Below are 23,324 nucleotides of genomic sequence, written 5' to 3'. Positions count from 1 at the left end.
TAAGGGTTGAAAACGTTGCAAAACAAAAGGGTGTTGATGAAAGATAGGTGCAAAGAATTTAGTGTGTGATAGATCACAGTTGGAACAATTATTTCAATGGTCAGGATCTAAAGCATATGATTGAGTAATTTTACATGTATATTAAGTGTCCATAAAAAAATGAGGTGGCTTTTAAAATCACTATTGGATGTGTGATTGATCAAATGATGATTTTGATCAAATGATAATTTTAAAAGCTATCTTATTTTTTTTATGGACACTTAATGTACATGTAGAATTACTCAATGGGATCAGATGGTTGAAAAAGAAGTATAATGAAAATGGAAAAGCGTGAGCATGGCAAGGCAACCTGCGTGCACATGGGGGAAAGTGAAAGTCATTTTTCAGACAAATTCCGGTTGGGCCATCCCAAACATATGCTCGTTTGGAAAATCAATTTCTGTTTGTTTCTAAGAACTGTTTTTGAGAACAAAATTGAAAATAATTTTCTATTATTTTCTCGCTAAAAAAGTGTTTTACCAAACTGTTTCTGAAAATAGTTTATGAAAACAGAAAACAATGCTTTATACATTTGGACTATTGTTTTTAAAACAGTTTTAACTTAAGGAAAAATAAAAAACTGTTCGGTGTTTCAACACACACACCGTTTTCAATTCGGTGGTTTTTCCACCTATTGGGTGATTTCCAAAGTAGACAAAAGTAGGGGTGAAAATCCGGGTCGGTTATAACCGGACCGGAACCGGCACTAACCGGATCCGGAAAACTGGAAAACCGGACTCGGGTAGGTACCCGGTTTTTTAAAACTGGGTAACCCGGGATACCCGGTCCCGGTCCCGGGTTCATGATTTCAAAAGACCCGGTTAAACCGGGAACCCGGGACCGGGTTGTAAATTATTAACAAAAAAAAAAAAAAAAAAAAATACCCCCCCTTCCCTTTTACCGTTTTACGCTTTCACGTCTGTCGTTTTGGATCCTTTAACCCTAAATCTAAAATCATACACTCAAGTCTCACGCCTCACGCCACTCTTTGGTCTCTTCTTCTTTGTGTCCTGTCCGCCGCTCGGCTTCACTCATCTCCGATTCTCCATCGCCGCCGTTCAACTTCAACGCCGCCAAGGCGTCTCCGTGAAGGCGTGAATCCGCTCAACTCCAACGTCTCCGTGTTTTTGGATCAGTTTGATCTCAGTTTTGGTGAGTCTCTCTCTCTCTCTCTCCATGTGGGAAACTTGTTTTGGTTTTTGGATTCATATTGCGTCCCTGTTATTCAAAGATTGAGGGTGCTTAATGGAAGATTATGTTTGGAATTGTGTTTTGGTCTTTGGATCACCGCCCTTCTTCTGGTATTTGGAATTGTGTTTACATGATTGATTTTGTGACGGTTATGTGTCTTCTTGTTTCTGGCTAGTGGTTGAATGTGGTTTGATATAGGGCTTGTGCGCTGGAGTGGTGGTGTTGCTGATCAGCATGGTTAAAGGGCAATCAAGCCTTGGAGTAAGCGAAAATTATTGAAATCTTTGATGAGCATGGTAAATGATTATAAATTCATTTTATTTGTCATTATTATTAATTCATTTTTGTTATTTATTCATTTTACTCATTCTCAATTTTTTCTTCTTCTATTATAGTTATAGATGATTGAGAGGAGAGCTGCAGAAAGCCACATACCATGCTTGGATATGTTTAATGTTTATGAACTTTTGGGTTTGAAATTTTTTAATTCTTAATATGTTTAATGTTTATGAACTTTTAATTACTGGTTTGTTTAAAAATGGTAGTTGACCTTTGTAATTTTTAGACATTATGGAGACTGTTTGATGGCTTAATGTCTTTGTGATAGGTTGTGCTTTATTGTTAAGAGAGGCTTAATGTCTGCTCCTTGTAATGTTTATTTATTATTTAGATAGCTACTGTTTTGAATTTTTCTTGGTTTGGTTGGTGAAGATTTTTGTTGCTTTATTATTTTGTTGTTGTTGTTGGAGACGAGATAATTTTATTAACACAGGTGTTATGATAATGAAAAGGATCACCTGCTGTTACTTTCTTTCTCTTCAGGATCTTGATTGTGGTCCCTATGGTTTTTCTTCATATGGGCCCTGATAATATCAAATGTCTTCTATTTAGGTTGCCTGAATATTTGTCATTTTAGAACATTAGATATAGTCCCAGAGTGTAATTATTATCATATTTGACATATTTGTACTGCGTTGTTTGTATTAAACCGGACCCGGTTTAACCGGGTTACCCGGGGTACCCGGGTCCGGTCCTAGTTATTGAAAATCCAATAGCCGGGAACCGGGACCGGGTTTTCATCCCTAGACAAAAGGTTTTTCCACCTATTGGCTGATTTCCAAAATAGACAATAAAACAAAATGATGCACTCTTCCTGACGTCCGGCTAAGTTCTATCTTTTGGATAAAATATGTGCTTGCCGCTGGATGTTCTCTGCTCTCAATTTTTCTGAAAACTGCAACTTACAAAATAGCTTCTTTGTTGTTTTGTTTATGGTCAATTCAAACTGAGAAATTTATACAAAAAAAATAAAATAAAAATAAAAATTGAGAATAAATCAATAGTGGAAATTCGGTATATTTGATGACATGCAAATAGTATTATTAGCAGAGAAGTGCTACACATCTTAAATATTTTTTTTCAAAATTTGGTTCTCAAATGATGTGTCACAATCTCATGTGATATATCATTTTGAAAAATATGTCATCATCTCATTGGATGATGACACATCATTTGGAAACCACTTTTGGGGATAAAAATTTGGGAAGTAGAGCATTTTCCCTCCAAAATAATGAGACCCAAGTTTAAATTGAATCAAGCTCAATTGCTTTTAACTAATTCAAATTCAATAAATAATCAAAAGGGATTAAAATCATCTTGAAGCAATGTGCACAGGAGATAAATTTCAATTACAAATTTTTTGATATGGTTATAGACCAATAGCCATTAATAAACTGCCTGGAACATCACAATCGTCCCAATCCACTTCTTTCATCCCCATGTATAATAACCTTTCAAACTGCAGTTGAATAGGATGCAGGCTCCTGCTTCTTAGCCCCCAAGATGCCAAGGCACCAACTCAGCAACACAGAGCATCGGCTGTTTTCCTACAATATGATCAAAACAAAGGTAATATCACAAGAGGAAAAGACAGATTCTTTTTTTTTTTCTTCTAAATTGAGCAGACAACCATTCCAACTAAATAAATGATATATAACTACAACCTAGTTTTATTCTTTTCCGAACTAGTAATTACAGAGACAAAATGTCTTTCCTTTCAAATTGTTCTCCTATACTTTTAAAGTAAATTGACAATATTTAAAAGGTGGAGCCTCACCAGAGAGTTCCCACAGAGTTATCTTCCAAGACAAACATACGATTAATGGCTACTTCATACAATTAAGCAATGCATGACATCCAAAATTCTAAAACAAATTGCAAAACAAGAGCCCTCCAAAATAAGGTTAACCAGGTGTCTGAAACCTAATTATAAACACTGTGCTAACAAACTTGTATGTTACTCATCATATATCACCTTCTGCTATACAACTAAAAAGAGATGTACATACCATGTCTATAACTCACACACACCCCTTCACAAACCAAAATCATTCTCTTTCGAGCAAATCCATCAAAATTAAGCCCCACATATTACCAAACATTGCCTCCACTATGGTTCCAGACCCATTATTGTAGTAACCATGTTCAATACAAAATGCTTCTCACTCAGTACTTTTCATAAGAAAAAAACACTACAGATGAAGCACGTAGGAAAATATAGCACAAAGCTGGACAAAACCAAGAATCAACAACCTAATGTGCAAAAATTCCCATAAAAATTACAGTCATAAAATTGAACCCAACAACCTAAAAACAATCAAATAGCATATGAGATGGCATACCCCTTCGTTCACAAACCAAATAGAATGCAGAAACGCACCCATAATAATAATAATAATAATAACAAACAAACAAACAAAAAATATGACATGGACTCAAACCAGCCCGTAGCAGATATCACATTGACTCAAAACATCCAAAACCCACAGAATTAGAAATCGCCCAAAAGTACCATCCAAAACTTACAAAGAGGTTGCCCAACAAATGCACAGGTATTGAGTCAAACAAGCAAACCCACAAAAATCAAAACCCACAGAACTTGCGACCAAGTGCACTGAATGGAGCTGTTTTTGCAGGTTGGAGCCACCATAAGAGAGGAGTTGATTATTGACACAATTTTTTTTCGATCCTCTGGAACACGAGATGCTCATCAATGGGTTCCTTAAAAACATAACTGAAACTTGCAATCGACTCATAGGGTAGATGAAGGCAGATAGAGGGAGAGTAATAGCACTGAGATGCACTTAGGGGGATGATTTTTGTCTGAGCTTACAGGTGGGGAATGAATGCCAGCACGCTGAACAGGATGAAGAAGGTTGAAGAAAATGGACCTGTGAAGATTAGAACCACGGATAATGGGTACTGTGCAGCACTATTCACTTAAGTTAGAAATAGGTTCCATGCGTGTTTTGAGCGCTATTTTGCTGAAAACAAAAACCTGTTTTCAGAAACAACTTAAAGTTGTTTCCATCTTTCGTGTTTTTAGTGTTTTTGTTTACTTAAGTTTTTGTTTTTAAAACTAATAGCCAAACAGATGGGGTACATGGTAAAAACGGACAGCAACCAAACAGGCTCATAGTTTTTGGATTGTGTTTAGATGCTTTACTGTTTTACAGTGGATTGGGTGTTGGATCCTCTCAGTTTGATCATTCATAAGGGTGGAAGGAGTGAAATGATGCCTTAGCCTTTAAGCACAACTAAAGCGGTGTGAATGAATTGGGGAACTGATACATGTTGAATCGAAAGAAGAAGTTTCACAAGATGACAGCTTATGAGGAAGCTCTTAAGACAAATCTAGTTTTAGCAAAAATGGTTATTAGTGGATTGCACATGTTAGTCCATGTTTTTAAATCTTGTTTTTTCTGTCACAAATTGGCCTTTACATAACTTCTTAATTTGTAATTTATATTCTTTAATTCTGCGGTGTTATGAAGGAAACCTCTCTTTGATTTTGATTGAGCACAAATGTTCAGAACTGTAAGGCAATTTGTTGAGAGAGAAGTGATAGATAGAGTGATTTTCAGTAACAATATAAAGAAAACATCTGAAAAAGACAGTAAAAATATAGAAGACACTTACAAAAACTGTCTGAAATGAAGACAATTGTACACATTTCTTTGTACATCACAATTGTAGCAAATGGCAAACTTACACATGTTTCAAAGTCTATATCAGAGAAACTAATCTTCTCTTGATCTTTTCCTCTTCTAGCTTATTCTCCTTTCGATCAACCACTCTCTACATGGAACTTGTATGCTCAAGCATGGGTCAACGTCAAGCGAATTTCGCTTTAAAAAAACTTGCACACTCATTGTGGGTCGGGCAAGACTTGAACCAAATTTCAAACCACACTCAACTCTAACTCTATTACTTTCGATTACAATCCAAATGACCAATGCTTTGACACTGAGATTTACCAACACAAATACAAAACCTAATATAAAACTTATCAAAATAGAGAGAGAGAAATCTCTAAATTGTTATTCAACTAAAATTTGAGGGGCTTCACAGCTTACAATCTTACCCTTAGGGAAACCATAAACAAATCAAATTATCAAAATGCTAAATTGAAATTGCCTAAATGGGCCAATGTCGGATGCCGTGCTCCAAGGGGTGTTTGAACACCTGACTCAATAGAGTTCTAGAGACCAACATTCAAACTCCGTTGGATTGGATGTTCGAATGCTTACAAAACACTACAATCCCATTCAAATCTTGGACTAGAAATAAGCTTCCATGTTGAGATAAGCATAATTTCAATTGTAATAACATACCAATAACTAATTTGCTTGTTACAAGAAAAGTTGCAAACAAACAAATGATCATCAAATATTGGGAGGATATACAAAATTAAGTTGACTGAAAGACTATATTGGCATATATCAGAGCAGTATATTGCAGTCTATTATTGAATTCCCTTTATGTTTCTTTCTAAAGATAGAGTTTCTTCAACGCAAAGGAGCCCAAGATATCATAAAGGATATTTCTGAAACTATATCCATTGAAAATTAAGGTAAGTGTAATTGAAGATATTGTTTCACTTTCGAAAAAAAGATATTGTTTCAGTGCAATCGAGCATGGGCTAATTATACAAAACTCTAAATAATTGCAACATCTTAAAATAACAATTTTTGAAATTGCAAATCCAAATAGACGCTAAAGCTTGATTTAAAGCAACATGTCTCACATATGTCGTATGCAAGTATTCGTGCTCTAGCTAGGTGGTACATGTCAATGTCTAAAAACTCACCCATACTACACTGCGAATGTGCCACATAAATGCTATTTAGTGGATCATTTTCTACAAGCAGATTAACCAAACTTTGTTCATTTGTGAATGGTGCATTGAGTGTTAAGTTTGTGATTTAATTCAAATGTAAGCAAATCAGCTAAATATATTCTAACAAAGCACCAGAAACTAAATTTTAAGAACACGTTTGAGGAACAACCATCAATAGTTAATAGAAATTAGAAAACAATAATGGAAGTTGCACCAAAATGAGATTCATCATTATGTTATTATGATTGCAGATGCAAAATCTTGTATTTTGAGCAACTGCACATAAAACAAAGAACCCTGATTACAAGTATAGTCTGCCCATGAATTAGAGCAACACCTCATCAGCATTCCTCAGAAATTGGTCCCAGCCACTTCCAGGGCCAGTGTCCAAGTAATCATATGGCACTCCTGTCTTCAAACCAGGCCTAACAGCACACTGGCTCTCCACAATTCTAAAGTCCACATCATTGCCTTCTTCCCTAATATTCTGCTCTAATTCCTCCCAATCAAACAGCAACGGCAATGTAATTAAATGCACCCCAAGGGTTGAAATGCAATACCTTAACCCGCTCATCCTTTGTAACATAAACATCAAATGTGTAATTTTCCTGTAGCGCCCAGACTTTATATAACAAGTCGAAAGTGAAAATTTTCTTAATTAACCACAAGACGCTACTTCTAAAACCTCAAACAAATAACGCAGCAGAAAACTTGAATAATTTTTCTTTTGAATTGACCTCAGAGACATACAAGAAACTAACCAAAGCATCTATATCATTATACAAATTCATTACATCTCACAATGCTACACAAATTACTACAAATGAGGAGGAACTGACTTAGGCAAAGTCTACGCCTCCCAAAGCACTACGAAGGAATTCCCTTCGATAACCTCTAGGCTAGCACACAATCTATCACACGTGACAACTAAACCTGCAACACAAACAATATCTATACGGTCGTGGTGTTGGCCACGTCCGGCATAGGTGAAAGTATGAGTCCACCGCCTCAGCAGTATAAAAACTTACTAACTTTAAACAATAAGCCGTTTTTAAGTTTTCTACTATGAGTTTACAATAATAGCTACGCTAGATTATACGTTTCATCAAGGCAAAACATAGCTATGAAAGTAAACACTGCAGAGAAATTCATCTTTCACACATTACCTTAATTATGAAAATATAACATACAAATCAGCTATACACCTATACCATGCATTCTACATCCTTGAGCGGAACACTAGCATATGCACACATCTAAGCAAGAACAATTCATAAACATCAATCTCTATCTCATGAACACTATTTCACAATATATGAACACATAACATATGCAATGCTTTCATTTATTGTTCTCATACTTTCTCGTTATGTTTCTTTCTTTTCTCACATAAGGGCCCGTACTCCCTTCGGCTTACCAGAGGCCCGTACTCCTCTGCGTTTACGGCTGATGGGGCCCATACTCCCTACGATTAACTTCTTCAATTGTAATACAGCACTGGGGCCCGTACTCCCCATATTATTATTATTAAGTTAACAACACTGTGTGGCCCGTACTCCACACATGTAGGGGTCCGTAGTCCCAAATGCATTAGTCTCTTATTCTCGTTGTTGTAGTCTTAACTCAATGTTTTGCGTTCTTGTTTCATCATTATTTCTTATCACATTCTCATCATGCATTACATTCACATTCTAACAATCATATGCAACATCATGCCATCTATAAAAAGAAATAATTATTTACTTTCACAATCACGCCATATTCAACATCTTTTCTTTAACTTATTTTTGGCACATCTCATATCGCATAAAAAGCACGTCAAACCCATTCTCCGTTCAATACACATTTCATTTATAAAACATTTAAATCCTTAAAAGCATTTTAAAGAGATAGTATCATTCTCAGTAAGTAATTATACTTACCTTGGTAGACTATGAAGGACTCACGACTCAAATACTCACGTTCGTTTGCTTGACTCGAAAATGGGCATCGATCCAATTACCTTGTATGATACATTAGAGGACTAGTGTCAGTCCTGAACCTCCAATCCCGTATTTTGTGCCTGCAATTATTGCATTGCTAGACTCGGTCAAACTATCAAACCCTAGACCCCATTCACATAAAGTTACACACGTGCTCTCATATAGCATTTCTCACTTTCCTAAAGATTAGACAAGCACGGTTATCCATCTTGGTATTAGTAACGCGTCACGATCTAACCCTTAACTTGTCGTCCTACTTGAGTAACTATCACAAACTTTTATTCAACCTAGAGCCTTAACAATTTATACTCTAAAGGTTATCTTAATATCTTTAATTATATTAGACTAAAATCTCATAATCTATTTATTTAATTGCTTTACCTATTTATTGATTTATTCTTTTATTATGCTAATGTATTTTATCTACGTATTTATTCTGTCATTTTTATTCATTTATTTATATTAGTCATTATTTTGTTCATTTATTTCCTTACTTACTCACCTAGCTCCCTTGCTTAGAATGTATTTAGTCACTCTATACCCCTTTGAATTATTATTATATTTTAACACCTTAGATTCATTTGACCCCAATTAACATCCTAATGAGTTTTCTTTAAACCTTGAAACTTAAGGCCTCATGCACGCTCCAACTCTGGTTTGGCTAGATTACTTAAAACTTTTAGACAACCAATAAACCCCAAAATTCCTAAACAAATACCCTAATTTCAGACCCGATCAAGATTATAACAATAATATAAGGTTTCTTAGTTCTAAAACCAATAGGTATAGTGAAATCACAAAGAAGCTGCAAACCTTACATTTCTAGCTTCCATGGAATAAATCCCTTAATAAACCACTCAACAATCAACAATAATCTTCACAAAACCGAAACCCATTCCAAAACAACAGTACCCATCAAATGGTTTAATCAAAACAAACCCAATTCCATTTTAACCTAAATTCGGACCTAAGTGAAAATCATAGCAACTCATACTATTTTCTTTTCTTCATCCAAGCACCATTCAATGCTCTATTTTTCCTAAAAGCCATTTAGCCCAAAAACAATCTCCAAGAACATCCATTCAGTTATCCCCTACCAAAGCCCCCCAAAATCAACCTAAGACAAACCCAATATAATCCTAACAATTAAACATGATTTTCGTGCTATATAATCGATGGGTACAACGAAAACACAAAGAAAACCTAGAGATTTACCTCATGAAAACCCATGCCCGAAAACCCATCTTCTCTTCTTCTTCTTCTTCTTTCGGTCTGCTTCTCTTCCTCTACAACACGATCTCACTCTTTCTCTCTCAATCTCTGCATCTCTCTCTCTCTCGGCAACACTCTCCCAATCTCTGCGTGTGCGTGCGTGATGAAGGAGAAAGGGAGAAAAGAGAAGGAAGAAAAAGGAAAGAAAAGAGGAAAGGGAACGTGCGTGAGGGATGGGAAAAGAAAGGGAAAAAGAAAAGAAAAAGGAAGAGAAAGTGAATGACCGGTTTGCCCCGACACTTCAATTTCCTTTTATCTTTTCTTGTTTCTTTACACCAACGCTAAGTCAACCACAAAACGGCAAATAGTATCGGATAAGACTCGAATTTATTTTAACTAGCATGTAAACCCACGTTATGTGCGAATTTTTATTAATTAAAATTGCATAACAAATTAGAACATTACATTTGATTTAAGAAACAAAATAAAAAATTTAAGAATAAAATTAAAAATATGTAAATGCATATTGAAAATTATCTTGTAAGGAATCAAAATAAATTACATGTATTCAATTTTTTTATTTATTTTTAATAAGTAATCACATTATTCAACCCCCAATGGCGATAAGAATATATAAAGGAATAGGAGGAGGAAAGGAGTCCAAGCCCAACCCTGAAAAGGTTGACTTGCTTCCAAAAGGTTATATAATTTTTGTGTTGATTTTTCGATTTAGGGTGAATTTTTATGTTGTAGGAGTTAAAAAATCAAATAAAAGTATAAATGAAATAAGATCCGAAAAATGTAGTTAATTATATACGTAAAAAAACTAGTACGAATTATAGATTTGTGCTTGTTGTTTAAGAACTTGTTTCTCAATTTTATGCAAGTGTAATGCTATATACTATCCCATAACATTAACATAACAATCCCAAATTAACATTTGATTTTTTTTAAAAAAAATAATGACTAGTCTGTATATTGGTTGAGATTGTCACATCAATATTATGAAATAAAAATGTAGTTGCTAGCATTACTCTTTATATAAAACACCATATATCTTTGAGACCAAGTAATTCTAAAAGTCTCTCTTGTGTCTCTCAAAAAATCAGGTGGCTTTTAAAATCACACTTGATCAAAATTTAATAGTGATCAATCACAAGTCCAATAGTAATTTTAAAAGTCACATCATTATTAGAGAGACACAAGAAGGACTTATAGCATTACTCCTTGAAACCTGATACACGTCCATTTGGTGTACATCTACATTACATTTCTGTATAGTTTTTTTCAAATCAACTATTGAATTTTTCTAGCATTACCCTTTGTGTAAACATTATCCACTAGATGAATAAACAACATGAATATAGTAGAAGTAGCATTACTCTAAGCCAAAACTATTTATCTTTCTCTTTTTGACCCTTATGTGCTAAAGTATAGCAGTTTCCATACATTTTTTGTTTAGCTAAATATGCTGAAGTCAAGAACTCAAGATTACATTAATCCATAAAAAAAAAAAAAAAAACTCTCTTCACTTTTATGCTCAAGTGACGTTGTTTACCGTGCTTCAAATAATGTAATGGTGATTTCGTTTGCTGAACAAGTTCCATGCTTGCTAGATGAAGAATTTGCTTCAAGTGAATCTGTAAAGAAACCTGGCTGTTTTGGCTTAGGCAATAAACTCTCATTACTCAACATTTGAACCACAGACGACATGTTTGGTCTATCTTCTGGTCTTTGTTGCACACATAACAGACCCACATGAATGTGTCGTAATACATTAGATAGAGTGCACAAGTCAGCTGCCAAGTTGTCTTCAATTAGTTCCATTGACTTGTCTTCAATCCATAGTTTCCATGCCTGAAAGAAAGGAAAACCAAATTTTTGTTGGTCGGACAGCATTCAAACTAGCCCATGACTATTGAAAGAGCATCAAGATAATAGGGGCATTATGTGACCCTTTGTACTGTCAGTAACTACATTGTTAATAAGATGTTTCCTTAAAAATAAAAGTATCAGTATGATTTGCCACTATTTATTATGCTTACATGTCCAATAAGATTAAGGTGGTGGTCTGAGTGACAAAATCCTCTGTTCTTCTTTCCACTCATTATCTCTAATACTAAAACTCCAAAGCTAAATACATCAGATTTTATCGAGTACTGTCCATGCGCCGCATACTCGGGAGACATATAACCACTGCAAAAATATCATCGAAAAAAAAAAATTAAAAAAATAGCTAAACGTAACCTATTAAAAAAGTTTAAGCATACTTACTATGTTCCGAAAATCCTATTGGTCTTGGAATCAATTTGATCTTCTCCAAATGATCTAGCCAGGCCAAAGTCTGAAATTTTTGGATTCATATCGTTATCTAAAAGGATATTGCTAGCTTTTAGATCCCTATGAATAATTCTCAGTCTAGAATCTTCATGAAGATAGAGAAGCCCTTTAGCAACACCACGAATAATGTTGATGCGCTCATGCCAATCTAGTAATTTACTCTTTGCTTTATCTGTCCAATTTCACATTTATATTAGTGCATACCTGGCTAAATTCTCAACAAACAAGTTTATTAATGAAAAAGAATAAGACTAAACACGAATGTTCTGGATTAAGTCAAGATCAAGATTCAAACCAAAAATAAAGGCATCCAAGCTTTTGTTGGGCATGTATTCATAGATTAACATATTTTCATTTTCTTGAATGCAAGAACCGAGAAGCTTCACAAGATTACGGTGTTGAAGTTTGGCAATCAAATTAACTTCATTTTTGAACTCGTTTAGTCCTTGTCCAGAAGTCTTTGAAAGCCTCTTCACAGCTATATTTCTTCCTTCTGGCAATATACCCTGAAAATGAAAGAGTCGGTATAATTTGGAAAATAAAAAATATAGCTCACCTTGTTTTGTTGTTATTTACCTTGTACACAGGTCCAAAGCCACCTTCTCCCAGCTTGTTGTTGTTTGAAAAATTGTCTGTTGCATTAGCTATGGCTACCATATCAAATATTGGTAACTCCATATCTTCATTCCCACTTTCATTATTATAATCCTTCTTCTGACTTCTTTTTGTCATTTCTGAAATAACAAGAGATGCATGTCATGAAAAATCTTGGGTTGTTCTTTTATCAGAAGCAAATTACTTACCCCTCAATCTGCTCCTCATGAAAGACCTATTTATTAAAATTTCTTAGCTATAAGTCTACGTACCATCATGACTCAATTATTATCAGAGTCCATTTCTTACAAATTTACCTTGGTTTTTGAGTTTCTTCTTCCATATGTATGACACTAGTCCAACTATTGTCATTCCCACCACTAGTAATGTTGAGCCGACCATAATTGCTACTAGTTTCTTCTTGTTGAAGTGCCTCTTTTTCTCAAGACGACCTGAAAGATCAAATCAAAGTCAGGTGACTTTGAGAATAACTCGTCTTGCCCATATTGTAGACGGGGAAATGGGTGCAAATTAAATGAGGTGGATAAAGCAGTTGAGCTCAACACTACCACGTACAACCACCACTTCCTAGTTTCCCTGGCATTACAATTTGTCTAGTTTGTGGTTGTAATATATCATATATTGTCTATCAATGTTGGTTATCCCAGTTAAATTACCACATATCTAAAAGCTTAAGTTAGAAATAAATGATAAATCTAATCATTAGGCTGAAGACGTGGAATATTCAATTAACATAGGAGTTCAATTACGGAGACACCATTCAAAGTTAGGACCTTAGCTGATAGAAAATGATGAATTTAACTATTTTATTATTCTAACACTCCCCTGATTTGGTATGAGTTCAAACTCTCTCTTAATAAATAAGGTCTAACACGTAGAATGTTTATTAAAAATCGATAAATTGTAGAATCAAGGTTTAAACTGAAGAACTATGTTTTGATACCATGTAAAATTATCACTTATTCAAAAACTTAAACTAAGAATTAAAAATAATAAATTTAATCATTTTATTAATATTATAATATTCCCTAATTCCCATCGTAAAATGAACGAACATATATAATAAATCTGCTTTCGCCAATTGAAAACCAATGGATGTAGTTGTCCTTATGTCTTACTTAAAAGGGATGTGTTATACATCCTCCCCATGCCCTTCTTTCATTCTTCCCCTTTTGAAAATCACTATTAGATCTTTGGGGCCAAATATAAGCGACCCACAATGAAATTAAATGAATCATTTCTCTATTCAAAGTAATAGAAAAAAAAAAAAAATCAGAAAAATCTAAAGAGAAAAAATAGAAGTGAAATCGTACCCAGTTCTGAAATGGCCATCCTTATATAGAGGTCTTGCCCACCCCCAGGGAATTCTCTAATGTCAACAAGGCTACCAAACCAAAGCACGCAGCCGCTTCCTCCTCCCCTAACATCTAAACTTGCATATGCTGTGCAGGAGCAGTTTTTCAGACACATTCCTTCGCATTCCTCGAGGGTCATGCTCTTGTTATACCAGGAAGAAGATGTGTCTGGCAATTTCACCCCCGTGCGCTTCAGGAATCCATCTGTGTCATTGCATTCCAAAGGAATCCTTCGAACACACCCATCATACCAATCTACTGAATCCCCATCTTTTGGAGACTTGGGTAAGAATCCTTCCAAGCATGAACATACAGGAGAGTTATTGATGTCGCAGGAAGCATATGAACCACAGAAGGCAAAAATTTCACATTGATCTAACTGGGCTGTAACGAAAGGCTCCCAACTGTGTGTCCGATCCATCCATGTGAATCGTTGCGCAACGCCTGATGGGTTTACCACATATCTTGAGAAAACAGAAGTGTTTAGAAGTTTGTACTCGTAATAAACCTCCTTCTCATTCAACACGAATTCATAATTATATACCGGATTCTGTCTTAATCCAGGATATCCCGTAAAGTGAAGGCCATTCCATGACCCTACTCTAGCCTTTATTGAATCTCTCTTCATTAAAACCTGTTGCGGAAGCCCACGAAGATCGATACGTAGTGAAAACTCGCCTTGAGCAGGATCTTCCGTGCTCTTCCAAGATGATAAAAACCTATCTAGGCCAGTTACTAAGTTCCATCCAAGCTTCATTTCCGGTAGTAGTGTGTCACATGGATAATCAAAACTCTGCCACAAAAACTTCTCTGGGTCATCATCAATTCTATCTTTCACAACAAGATTCCCAGTGTCCAAGAGCTGTGCAACTAGATTTTCTGCGGTTCTTGATGTATTAGATGACCAAACAATACTATTGGTGCTATTAAGAAGCACAAGAACTCCATCATCAGTGACCTTTAAAACTCCTGACTGATCGTTAAGCGGAGCGTTTCTGTTGGCTACCCATACAACTGTCTCCGAAGATATCATGTACCATATTCCCACGTATCGAGTTTTGGAATTACCTGGGCTGAAGAATCCCAATTGAAATGATCCGCTAGCTGAAACTAGAGTGCCACCGTCTGTGATTGATTGACTTGGAGTAATGGTGTCTAGAGTAATGGTGGTTCTTATGAGGGAGAATAGGAAAGAGTAGACGAAAAGATGAGTAATGGCTTCCATTGATTTACTAGTGGTGAGAGAGTATTGATATGCATAGAAGTGATCAACATTTAAGCAGCGACTGTTCGATCTATTTTCCTTTGGAGTCTACTCTTCTTTTCGTGTTTTTTTCACTTTAGGAAGTAGGAAGTGATGCTCCTATATATCATGGGGCCCAATATTAATACACGGCGACTCTTTAGGCCAGCCGTGAGATATACGGCAACATCCCACCGACTTTTTAATTTTTAGTAGGTGGCATTAAAGCGCAACTGCTTTTTAACGTTCAGAAGACCTTGATATGATTTTTTTCATGGCCCTCCCCGTCTTCTTCTGGTTGGTAGCATTTCCCTTGTCAAAATCCCCTCTTCGTCTTGACCTGGTCAGCGAAAAATGAGGACCGGTTCTTCTGCAATAAGAAAAATGGTCCGCCAAAGTGAAAGAGAGAAAATCTAAGAAAAAGTTAAAAACCCATAAACCAAAAACAAATAAAAGAGAGAAAAAGCTTACGTCTGCTGAATATTGCGTGGTGTTATGCCAATGTAGATAATGGAGAGAGGGAGAGAGAGAGAGAGAGAGATGCAGGAGACTAGGAGAGTGGTTTTTGTTCGAATTAAACGGCCTGGCCCGTGGGGAATCCAATATTTAATGCACGTGGCATGTTCCAGACTGTTCTTGTAACGAACGGCCTGGATTGCTAAAATTGGGATCTGGCAATCTTGGTCCATCCTGAACATGTAGAGCTTGCTTGGAAAATTAATTTTTATTTTTATTTTTGGGAATTGTTTTTAAGAAAAAAAATAAAAAAAATATTTTTTTTTTTAATTTTTTCATTAAAAGAGTGTTTGACAAACTGTTTCTAAAATTAGTTTCTAAGAACAGAAATCAGTGCTTTATACATTTAGGCTATTATTTTTAAAACAGTTTCACTAAAGAAAAATGAAAAACTGTTGATATTTTTACAAAATAGCTTCTTTGTTGTTTTGTCTATAGTCGGTTCAAACTGAGAAAATAAAATAATAATAATAATAACAAAAAAAAAAGCATTGAGAATAAATCATTAGGGGAAATTCGGTATATTTGATGACATGCAACTGGTATTATTGGTACTATCAATAGTTCTAGCCAATTTTGATCCCCTCAATTAAGCTCAGTTTTACTTTGGAACGCGTCTCACTCAGTGTCTCCAAAATAATGAGACCCAAGTTTAAATTGAATCAAGCTCAATTGCTTTTAACGAATTCAAATTCAATAAATAATCAAAAAAGGATTAAAATCATCTTGAATCAATAGGGTTTGAAGCAATGTGCACAGGATATAAATTTCAATTACAATATTTTTAATATGGTTACAGACCAATAGCCACTAATAAACTGCCTGGAACATCACAATCGTCCCAATCCACTACTTTCATCCCCATGTATAATAACCTTTCAAACTGCAGTTGAAGAGGATGCAGGCTCCTGTTTCTTAGCCCCCAAGATGCCAAGGCATCAACTCAGCAACACAGAGCATCGGCTGTTTTCCTACAATACGATCAAAACAAAGGTAAGATTTAGATCACAAGAGGAAAAGACAGATTCTTTTATTCTTTCTAAATTAAGCAGACAACCATTCCAACCATTCCAAGACAAACATACGATTAATGGCTACTTCATACAATTAAGCAATGCATGACATCCAAAATTCTAAAACAAATTGCAAAACAAGAACCCTCCGAAATAAGGTTAACCAGATGTCTCCAACCTATTATAAACACTGTGCTAACAAACTTGTATGTTACTCATCATATATCACCTTCTGCTATACAACTAAAAAGAGATGTACATATATACCATGTCTATAACTCACACACACCCCTTCACCAACCAAAATCATTCTCTTTCGAGCAAACCCATCAAAATTAAGCCCCACATATTACCAAACATTGCCTCCATTACAGTTCCAGACCCATTATTGTAGTACCATGTTCAATACAAAATGCTTCTCGCTCAGTATTTTTCATAAGAAAAAAAACACTACAGATGAACCACGCAGGAAAATATAGCACAAAGCTGGACAAAACCAAGAATCAACAACCTAATGTGCAAAAATTCCCATAAAAATTACAGTCATAAAATTGAACCCAACAACCTAAAAACAATCAAATAGCATATGAGATGGCATACCCCTTCGTTCACAAACCAAATAGAATGCAGAAACACACCCATAATAATAATAAAAATAACAAACAAACAAACAAAAAATATGACATGGACTCAAACCAGCCCGTAGCAGATATCACATTGACTCAAAACATCCAAAACCCACAGAATTAGAAATCGCCCAAAAGTACTATCCAAAACTTACAAAGAGGTCGCCCAACAAATGCACAGGTATTGAATCAAACAAGCAAACCCACAAAAATCAAAACCCACAGAACTTGCGAACAAGTGCACTGAATGGAGTTGTTTTTGCAGGTTGGAGCCACCATAAGAGAGGAGTTGATTGTTGACACAATTTTTTTTCGATCCTCTGGAACACCCATATCGGAATATGGTCATGATAAGCTTGTCTTTAATTTCTTTTTTCCTTTCTCAGTTTGGTTGTTGAGAAAACGTACGAAAATGCAAAGTAAATCACAACTAGACAAAAACCCCAACTCAAAAAAGGATTTGATTAAACCAGGCCGGCTTATTCGCTAGGTTATTTAGACGATCGCGTATTTTTAACTTTTAATTTTTGCGGCTTAAGTTTTCACAAATTCAAAATAGAAAAATAATTCCCTTATAATTTTCACACAACTCTCACACAATGTCCTCTCACATTATATGAGACCCACGTATATGAACTCCTATAATATAAAAAACGTTGTGCGAGAAGGATTCCCTTCCTTTCCTTCGAAATAAGTCATTCTGTTTATTTTCTGTCTAATTTTCAAATGCCAAGTTAATGACATGTCAGCATTTTTGCCTAATTACCTTACAATAATTTTATTTTATTTTTTTATTTTTTTATTATTATTGTGTTAAAAATTAAAATCTCCAAGAACTCAAACGAAATTGATAATAGTCTGAGTTCTTGGAGCTGGGCTAAGCTCGAATTAGTCTTTTGTAATTCCTTTGATTTCAATAAAATCATTGACTTCTATTAATATACCAAATACGTATATCCATTTACATCTCAATTACACCATATCCCTTACATATTCCATCATTCCGGATTATCCAGTGAAGAAAAGCATTACAATCAGCTGAAGAAGACCCTTTTTTTTTTTTCTTTTTTCTTTTTTTTTTTTCCTTTCTTTTCTTTAACATTTTTTTTTTTTAGGTTTTATTTCTTAAATTTATTTTTTACATTTTAATTTTTAATAAAATAAAAATATATTATTTTAAGCAAAAATGTTGACATGATATTAATGGCCTATAGTAAACTTGGATGGCAAACTCACGGAGGGATTTGTTGCGAATAATAAAAAATTTAGGCATTTAATTTTCAAAATTAAAAATGAGAGAGTAAATTCAAATCGCGCGTTTACTCATAGATTTATCATATAATTAACATAAATTAAAAAAGGAAACAACTTCTCTTAAGGTGCGTTTGGGATTGTGATTTTGTAGACAATAAGTGCGATTTTAAACCAAATCGTAGAACATAAATCGTTTGGGAACTGTGTTTTTAAAAATTTGTTATTTGAAAGCGCAGAAAATCTGCTTTTTCAAATTGCAGATAAGATGATGCTTTTTTGAAAATACAGAATTTTAAAGGCTAATTTACGATTTTAAATTCTAAATTGCGATTTTGCCAAACGCTTAACTGCGTTTCTAAAAATCATTTTTTTCAAATCGCACATTTTAAAATCGTAATTTAAAATCGCACTTTTTAAAATCGCAAACCCCAACGGACCCTTAATTAACAATCAATTTAATAGAATTACAATTAAATAACGTTATAAATTCTTATGTGACATCATGTTTAACATTTTTATATCTGACTTGTGATGTGGAAAATTAAATTCTTATAAATTCTCCTCTTTACTTTTGATAAAGAATTCCAACGTTAGACTTGACTGCTCTTAAGAATTGTAGCACCAAAAAAGTCTTTATTCGATAGGTAAATGTCTAATAAATTTTTAGGTCAGAGTGCCATTTGAAATCAATTTCTTACTTCTTTTTTTCAATATTCGTTGCGTAAGTTTTTCGTGAATTTGAAATCGGCCCATTCATGAGTTTTCCGTCCATTTTTGCAACTTCTGTTAGTGCCACGTCAACATTTTCGCTAAAATCATCTTAAAATAATATATTTTTTTTATTATTATATTATATGTTTTAGAACTTAAAATTTATTTATTTATTTTTTTTTAAAATGAAAATACGGGGTTTTGGGGTGGCTTGCGAGCCACCCGGCCCCCAGAGGTGGCCTCCCCACATCGCAAAGGTTTTTTTGGGTTGTGGACTTTATAAGCCAATGTATCCCTTCTTCTTTCAAGGCGTCTTTTGAGAGTAAATAAAGCCCATGAACTTTTACACAATTATGGTAAAAAATAAAAGTAAATGTATGATAAATTCCTAAGTAAATGTATTTTCAACTTTCAATATTTGTAGCTTGAGTTTTCGCAAATTCGAAATAGAAAAATAATTCCCTTACAACTTTTACATAACCCCATCTCACATTGTGTAAGACTCATGTATGTGAGTCCCACACAATGCGAGAAGGGTTGTGTAGAAGTTGCGTGAGAGGCATTGTAAAGGAATCCCTTCCCTTCGAAATAAGTCCTTTTGTTTATTTTCTGTCTAATTTTCAATGCGGAGTTAGTGACATGTTAGCATTTTTGCCTAATCTAACTTAAAATAATAATTATTTTTTATTATTTTATAGTGTTAAAAATTAAAATCTCCAAGAACTCAAACGAAATTGAAAAATAGTTTGAGTTCTTGGAGCTGGGCTAAGCTCGAATTAGTCTTTTGTAATTCCTTTGATTTCAATAAAATCATCTACTTCTATCGGCACAACTGGACTGCTTATGAGGAAGCTCTTAAGACAAACCCAGTTTTGGCAAAAACGGTTATTAGTGGAGTGGTGTACTCTGTAGGTGATTGGATTGCACAGGTTAGTCCATGCTGTGAAAATAATTCCTTCTAAATCTTGTTTTTTCTGTCACAAATTGGCCTTTACATAACTTCATAATTTTTAATTTATATTCTTTAATTCTGCAGTGATATGAAGGAAAACCTCTCTTTGATTTTGAACGAGCACGAATGTTCAGATCTGGCCTTGTTGGCTTTACTCTACATGGCTCCCTTTCTCATTATTATTACCAGTTCTGTGAGGTGATCATTATGGTTTCTATTTTCTTATTAGTTGAATTTCATAGTTCTTTGGTTTACTGAAACAGCTTCCTCTGATTCCAGGAGCTTTTTCCTTTCCAAGACTTATGGGTGGTTCCTGCCAAAGTAATCTTCGACCAAACTGCATGGGCAGCAGTTTGGAATAGCATTTATTTTACTTTCTTGGGATTTTTGCGTTTCGAGTCCCCAGTTAGTATTTTTAATGAATTGAAGGCGACGTTCTGGCCCATGCTGACTGTAAGTGTACCTTCGGCTCCTACTTCCTTATCTTTGTATTCTTCTAGAGTGTTTAGAGCCAAACTTCGAACTGACTCCTGCTTCGTTTGTGCCTTCTTGCAAATAGTGGCTGGAACAGTCATTTTAAATTCTTTAATTAGTAAGTAAGTAGTTAATCTTCATTGAAGTTTTGCATTCTGATGTTAAGAACTTTGGTCTAGCAGCAATAAACGGATTATGTAAGCAATTGCATGTGTTGCAAATGACCTGTTCCCTGCCTCTCATTCCTAGTTGTCTAGAAGTTAATACTGTTCTTCATTAATGCATCTAACTTCTAAATCGACATTGCTTTCAAGCTTTTGATTTGGTCCTTATGTTCCACACAAACCTCATAATTTTCTCTTACAAAAAGTTAACAGATACGGGTCCTGTCAATAGTTGATTTAGTTTTGGTGAAACATGACTGAGTATTGTAGAAATCCTATATTTTTCTTTTTATTGTAAGCCTAAGTATATAATTGACCCGAATTCAAGCAGACTATCTTGTAATCCAGATAGAAAATTGTTGTAGTTATCATAGGAGTTGATCTATGCTTGAATGATACAATAGGGAAGGCTTGCAGGATGATGGAATTCACATACATTAGGGTTTGATTTGATTTATGTGATAGAAGCTCATCTAGCTTTGGCAATGATATTTTTGTTGTTTAACTCAGGTCAAGTTTAAGCTCAGTCCACCATGTAGTTGATGTTGATATATGTATGTAGGTGACTTTATCTTGCATCTAATCTTATTGTTGGTCGTTGTGTTATGCAGGCAGGGTGGAAGCTTTGGCCATTTGCTCATCTTGTTACCTATGGTGTGATCCCAGTAGAACAAAGACTTCGTTGGGTGGACTGTGTAGAGCTTATTTGGGTGACAATACTCTCAACGTGATTATTAATATGGATTATATTATGTTGAATTCTTTTGTACCGAGTGCTGAAGAATGACGAACTTTGTCATTAATTATCTATTTTCTCCTACAAAAGATCTCGTTAGTGGAAAAGAAGCTAAATGGATACTAAGAAAAAATCATTCTAATTAAGCGTTCCATCTTACTGTGAAACTGCTAAAAGAACATATAGATAATGCTTAGTTTTCTGGTTTATATGAAGAATGAAGTTTTTGTGATGCATATGAACCATTTTGCAACACGAAATTATCTACTATGTGAAGGTAAAGCAGAAGTTTTATGTGATGCATATAAATCCACGTTGATCACTCACCTGAATTTGGCATATATTCATGTTTTTGCTATGTACTATCTCTTATATTGATTGATTTTTTTATCTGCTAGTTATTCAAATGAGAAATCAGAAGCAAGAATTTCTGAAGCACCAGCAGAAGCCAGCTCCAATTCTCTATCCATAGATCCCCCTTAGGTACATAAAATTAACTACTGTTTCGCGCTTTGACAAATATTCTTATTGGCTGCTTCATTCAATACTGTTGTCATTTTTCTTTTCCCCTCTCAAGAGTAAATTAACTACTTGGAAGTTGGAACCAGGATGGTAAAAAAGAGGAGTTGCTCGATTCAATTGTGAGAGAGAGAGTAAAATCTGGCCACTTTCTCGTGGATTGTGATACAAAATGATGCAAAAGGTAACGGCGATCATGGCCGGCATGACTAATTACTGTAGATAATACCATATTCAATTCTTTTTTTCATGTGAATGCATGAAGCTTCTTATATATCTTTGTGGCAGTCCCCAAGGAGTAGCTCAATCGGCTGGAAATTACGCCTCATGAAGCGAAGGTCACTAGTTCGAATCCCCCCTCCCCCTCTTGTGTGGATATGTCAAAATATATATATATATATATATATATATATATATATATATATATAAAGAAAGATAATAACTTCAATAATGATGTTGTGTAAAACCCATCAAAAGGATCATTTTCCCTTTCAAGAGACCTACGGGATCTACCCCAAACAATCCACCAAGACCACCACCTCCTCTACCACCTGAATCCGCCAAAGGCCACCACCTAAAGCCACCGCTCAAGGCCGCTGTCTTTACGGATTACGATTCTTTATCGTTTTTTGTGGTTTTGCATTTTGCCTAACTAGCTAGTTGCAGTAAAAGAACAAGAAGAAAGGAGGAAATTAAGTTCTACAAGCATACAGTAGGGAAAAGGGTTCGAAGAAACCATGAGAGGCTCGAGAGCTTAGTCATTTTTAAAAGAGACCAAAGGATTCTAGTATATATTATGATATATTATCTCTCAAACTATACATTAGACTGCTAGCTATTAGATGTCTTTGCGCTTCAATCCTAATTAATTTCTTCCTTCATTTTCCTTATGAATTCTTCAAATTTTTTGTTTAACTGATCATTATTTAATTTGTTGTTGCTGGTGCTACTTCTTCATCTTCTGGTCTCACCACTACCCTGCCACTTTCTTCTTCTTCTTCCTCCTCTTTTGCGATAGAAGTCCTCTTTTTTCTTTTTCTGTATTTGAAGACCCATCTTCTAGTTCTTCCTCTTCCTCTTGTTCTTGTTCTCTCTTTCAGCTCCAAAAGCGACATTCTCTGCCTAGACTTCCTGACGAGGTCTTTTGGTAGGTTCAAGCAGTCGATCACTCTCTTTTGCTTCGTTGCTCTTCTATTCCCCTTC

At 34.9% G+C, this 23,324-nt stretch overlaps 2 protein-coding genes, 1 long non-coding RNA gene and 1 pseudogene across 5 annotated transcripts in view; 1 reads left to right on the top strand and 3 right to left on the bottom strand.

The window, feature by feature from the left end:
- Positions 1-2,833: 2,833 nt before the first annotated feature.
- Positions 2,834-23,324, bottom strand: part of LOC133874643 (uncharacterized) — a 73,897-nt gene continuing 53,406 nt past the window's right edge. The window contains exons 1-2 of one of the 2 annotated variants that reach the window (XR_009901337.1): positions 9,607-9,882; positions 2,834-3,116 (exon numbers count right to left, since the gene is read on the bottom strand). The gene's annotated coding sequence lies outside the window, so the exon portion shown is untranslated. Of the gene's footprint in view, positions 3,117-9,606; positions 9,883-23,324 lie in introns of those variants that run through there. The other variant, XM_062312521.1, reaches the window with a different exon arrangement.
- LOC133874641 (G-type lectin S-receptor-like serine/threonine-protein kinase At4g27290) lies at positions 10,977-15,218 on the bottom strand. 2 transcript variants are annotated; one of them, XM_062312515.1, is made up of 7 exons: positions 13,872-15,218; positions 12,855-12,989; positions 12,520-12,677; positions 12,239-12,449; positions 11,878-12,115; positions 11,649-11,799; positions 10,977-11,460 (listed from the first exon to the last, which is right to left on the bottom strand). In XM_062312515.1, the coding sequence occupies exons 1-7, from the start codon at positions 15,136-15,138 to the stop codon at positions 11,158-11,160; spliced, it is 2,463 nt and encodes an 820-aa protein (XP_062168499.1). In that variant the 5' UTR covers positions 15,139-15,218; the 3' UTR covers positions 10,977-11,157. The 2 variants fall into 2 exon arrangements, with proteins under 2 accessions (XP_062168499.1, XP_062168500.1); XM_062312516.1 differs by lacking the exon at positions 11,649-11,799 and having other exon boundaries at positions 11,373-11,460.
- Positions 16,386-17,753, bottom strand: LOC133874583 (uncharacterized). The gene is made up of 2 exons (XR_009901325.1): positions 17,467-17,753; positions 16,386-16,643 (listed from the first exon to the last, which is right to left on the bottom strand). It is a non-coding gene; the product is annotated as an uncharacterized LOC133874583 (long non-coding RNA).
- Positions 19,802-22,085, top strand: LOC133876261 (uncharacterized; annotated as a pseudogene).

Source organism: Alnus glutinosa, chromosome 8, assembly GCF_958979055.1.
Source record: "Alnus glutinosa chromosome 8, dhAlnGlut1.1, whole genome shotgun sequence".
NCBI classification, from domain to species: Eukaryota; Viridiplantae; Streptophyta; class Magnoliopsida; order Fagales; family Betulaceae; genus Alnus; species Alnus glutinosa.
The sequence above is the reverse complement of the archived record's forward strand: the minus strand, read 5'-3'. Positions and strand labels throughout refer to the sequence as shown.

What these genes read in the sequence shown, in the direction of transcription:
- LOC133874641 (XM_062312515.1), bottom strand. Translation starts at nt 15,138, where the DNA reads ATGGAAGCCATTACTCATCTTTTCGTCTACTCTTTCCTATTCTCCCTC. An exon ending in GATGGCCATTTCAGAACTGG is followed by an intron (nt 12,990 to 13,871) that starts GTACGATTTCAC and finishes TTGATCTTTCAG; the next exon opens with GTCGTCTTGAGAAAAAGAGG. An exon ending in ACCTTAATCTTATTGGACAT is followed by an intron (nt 11,461 to 11,648) that starts GTAAGCATAATA and finishes CCTTTCTTTCAG; the next exon opens with GCATGGAAACTATGGATTGA.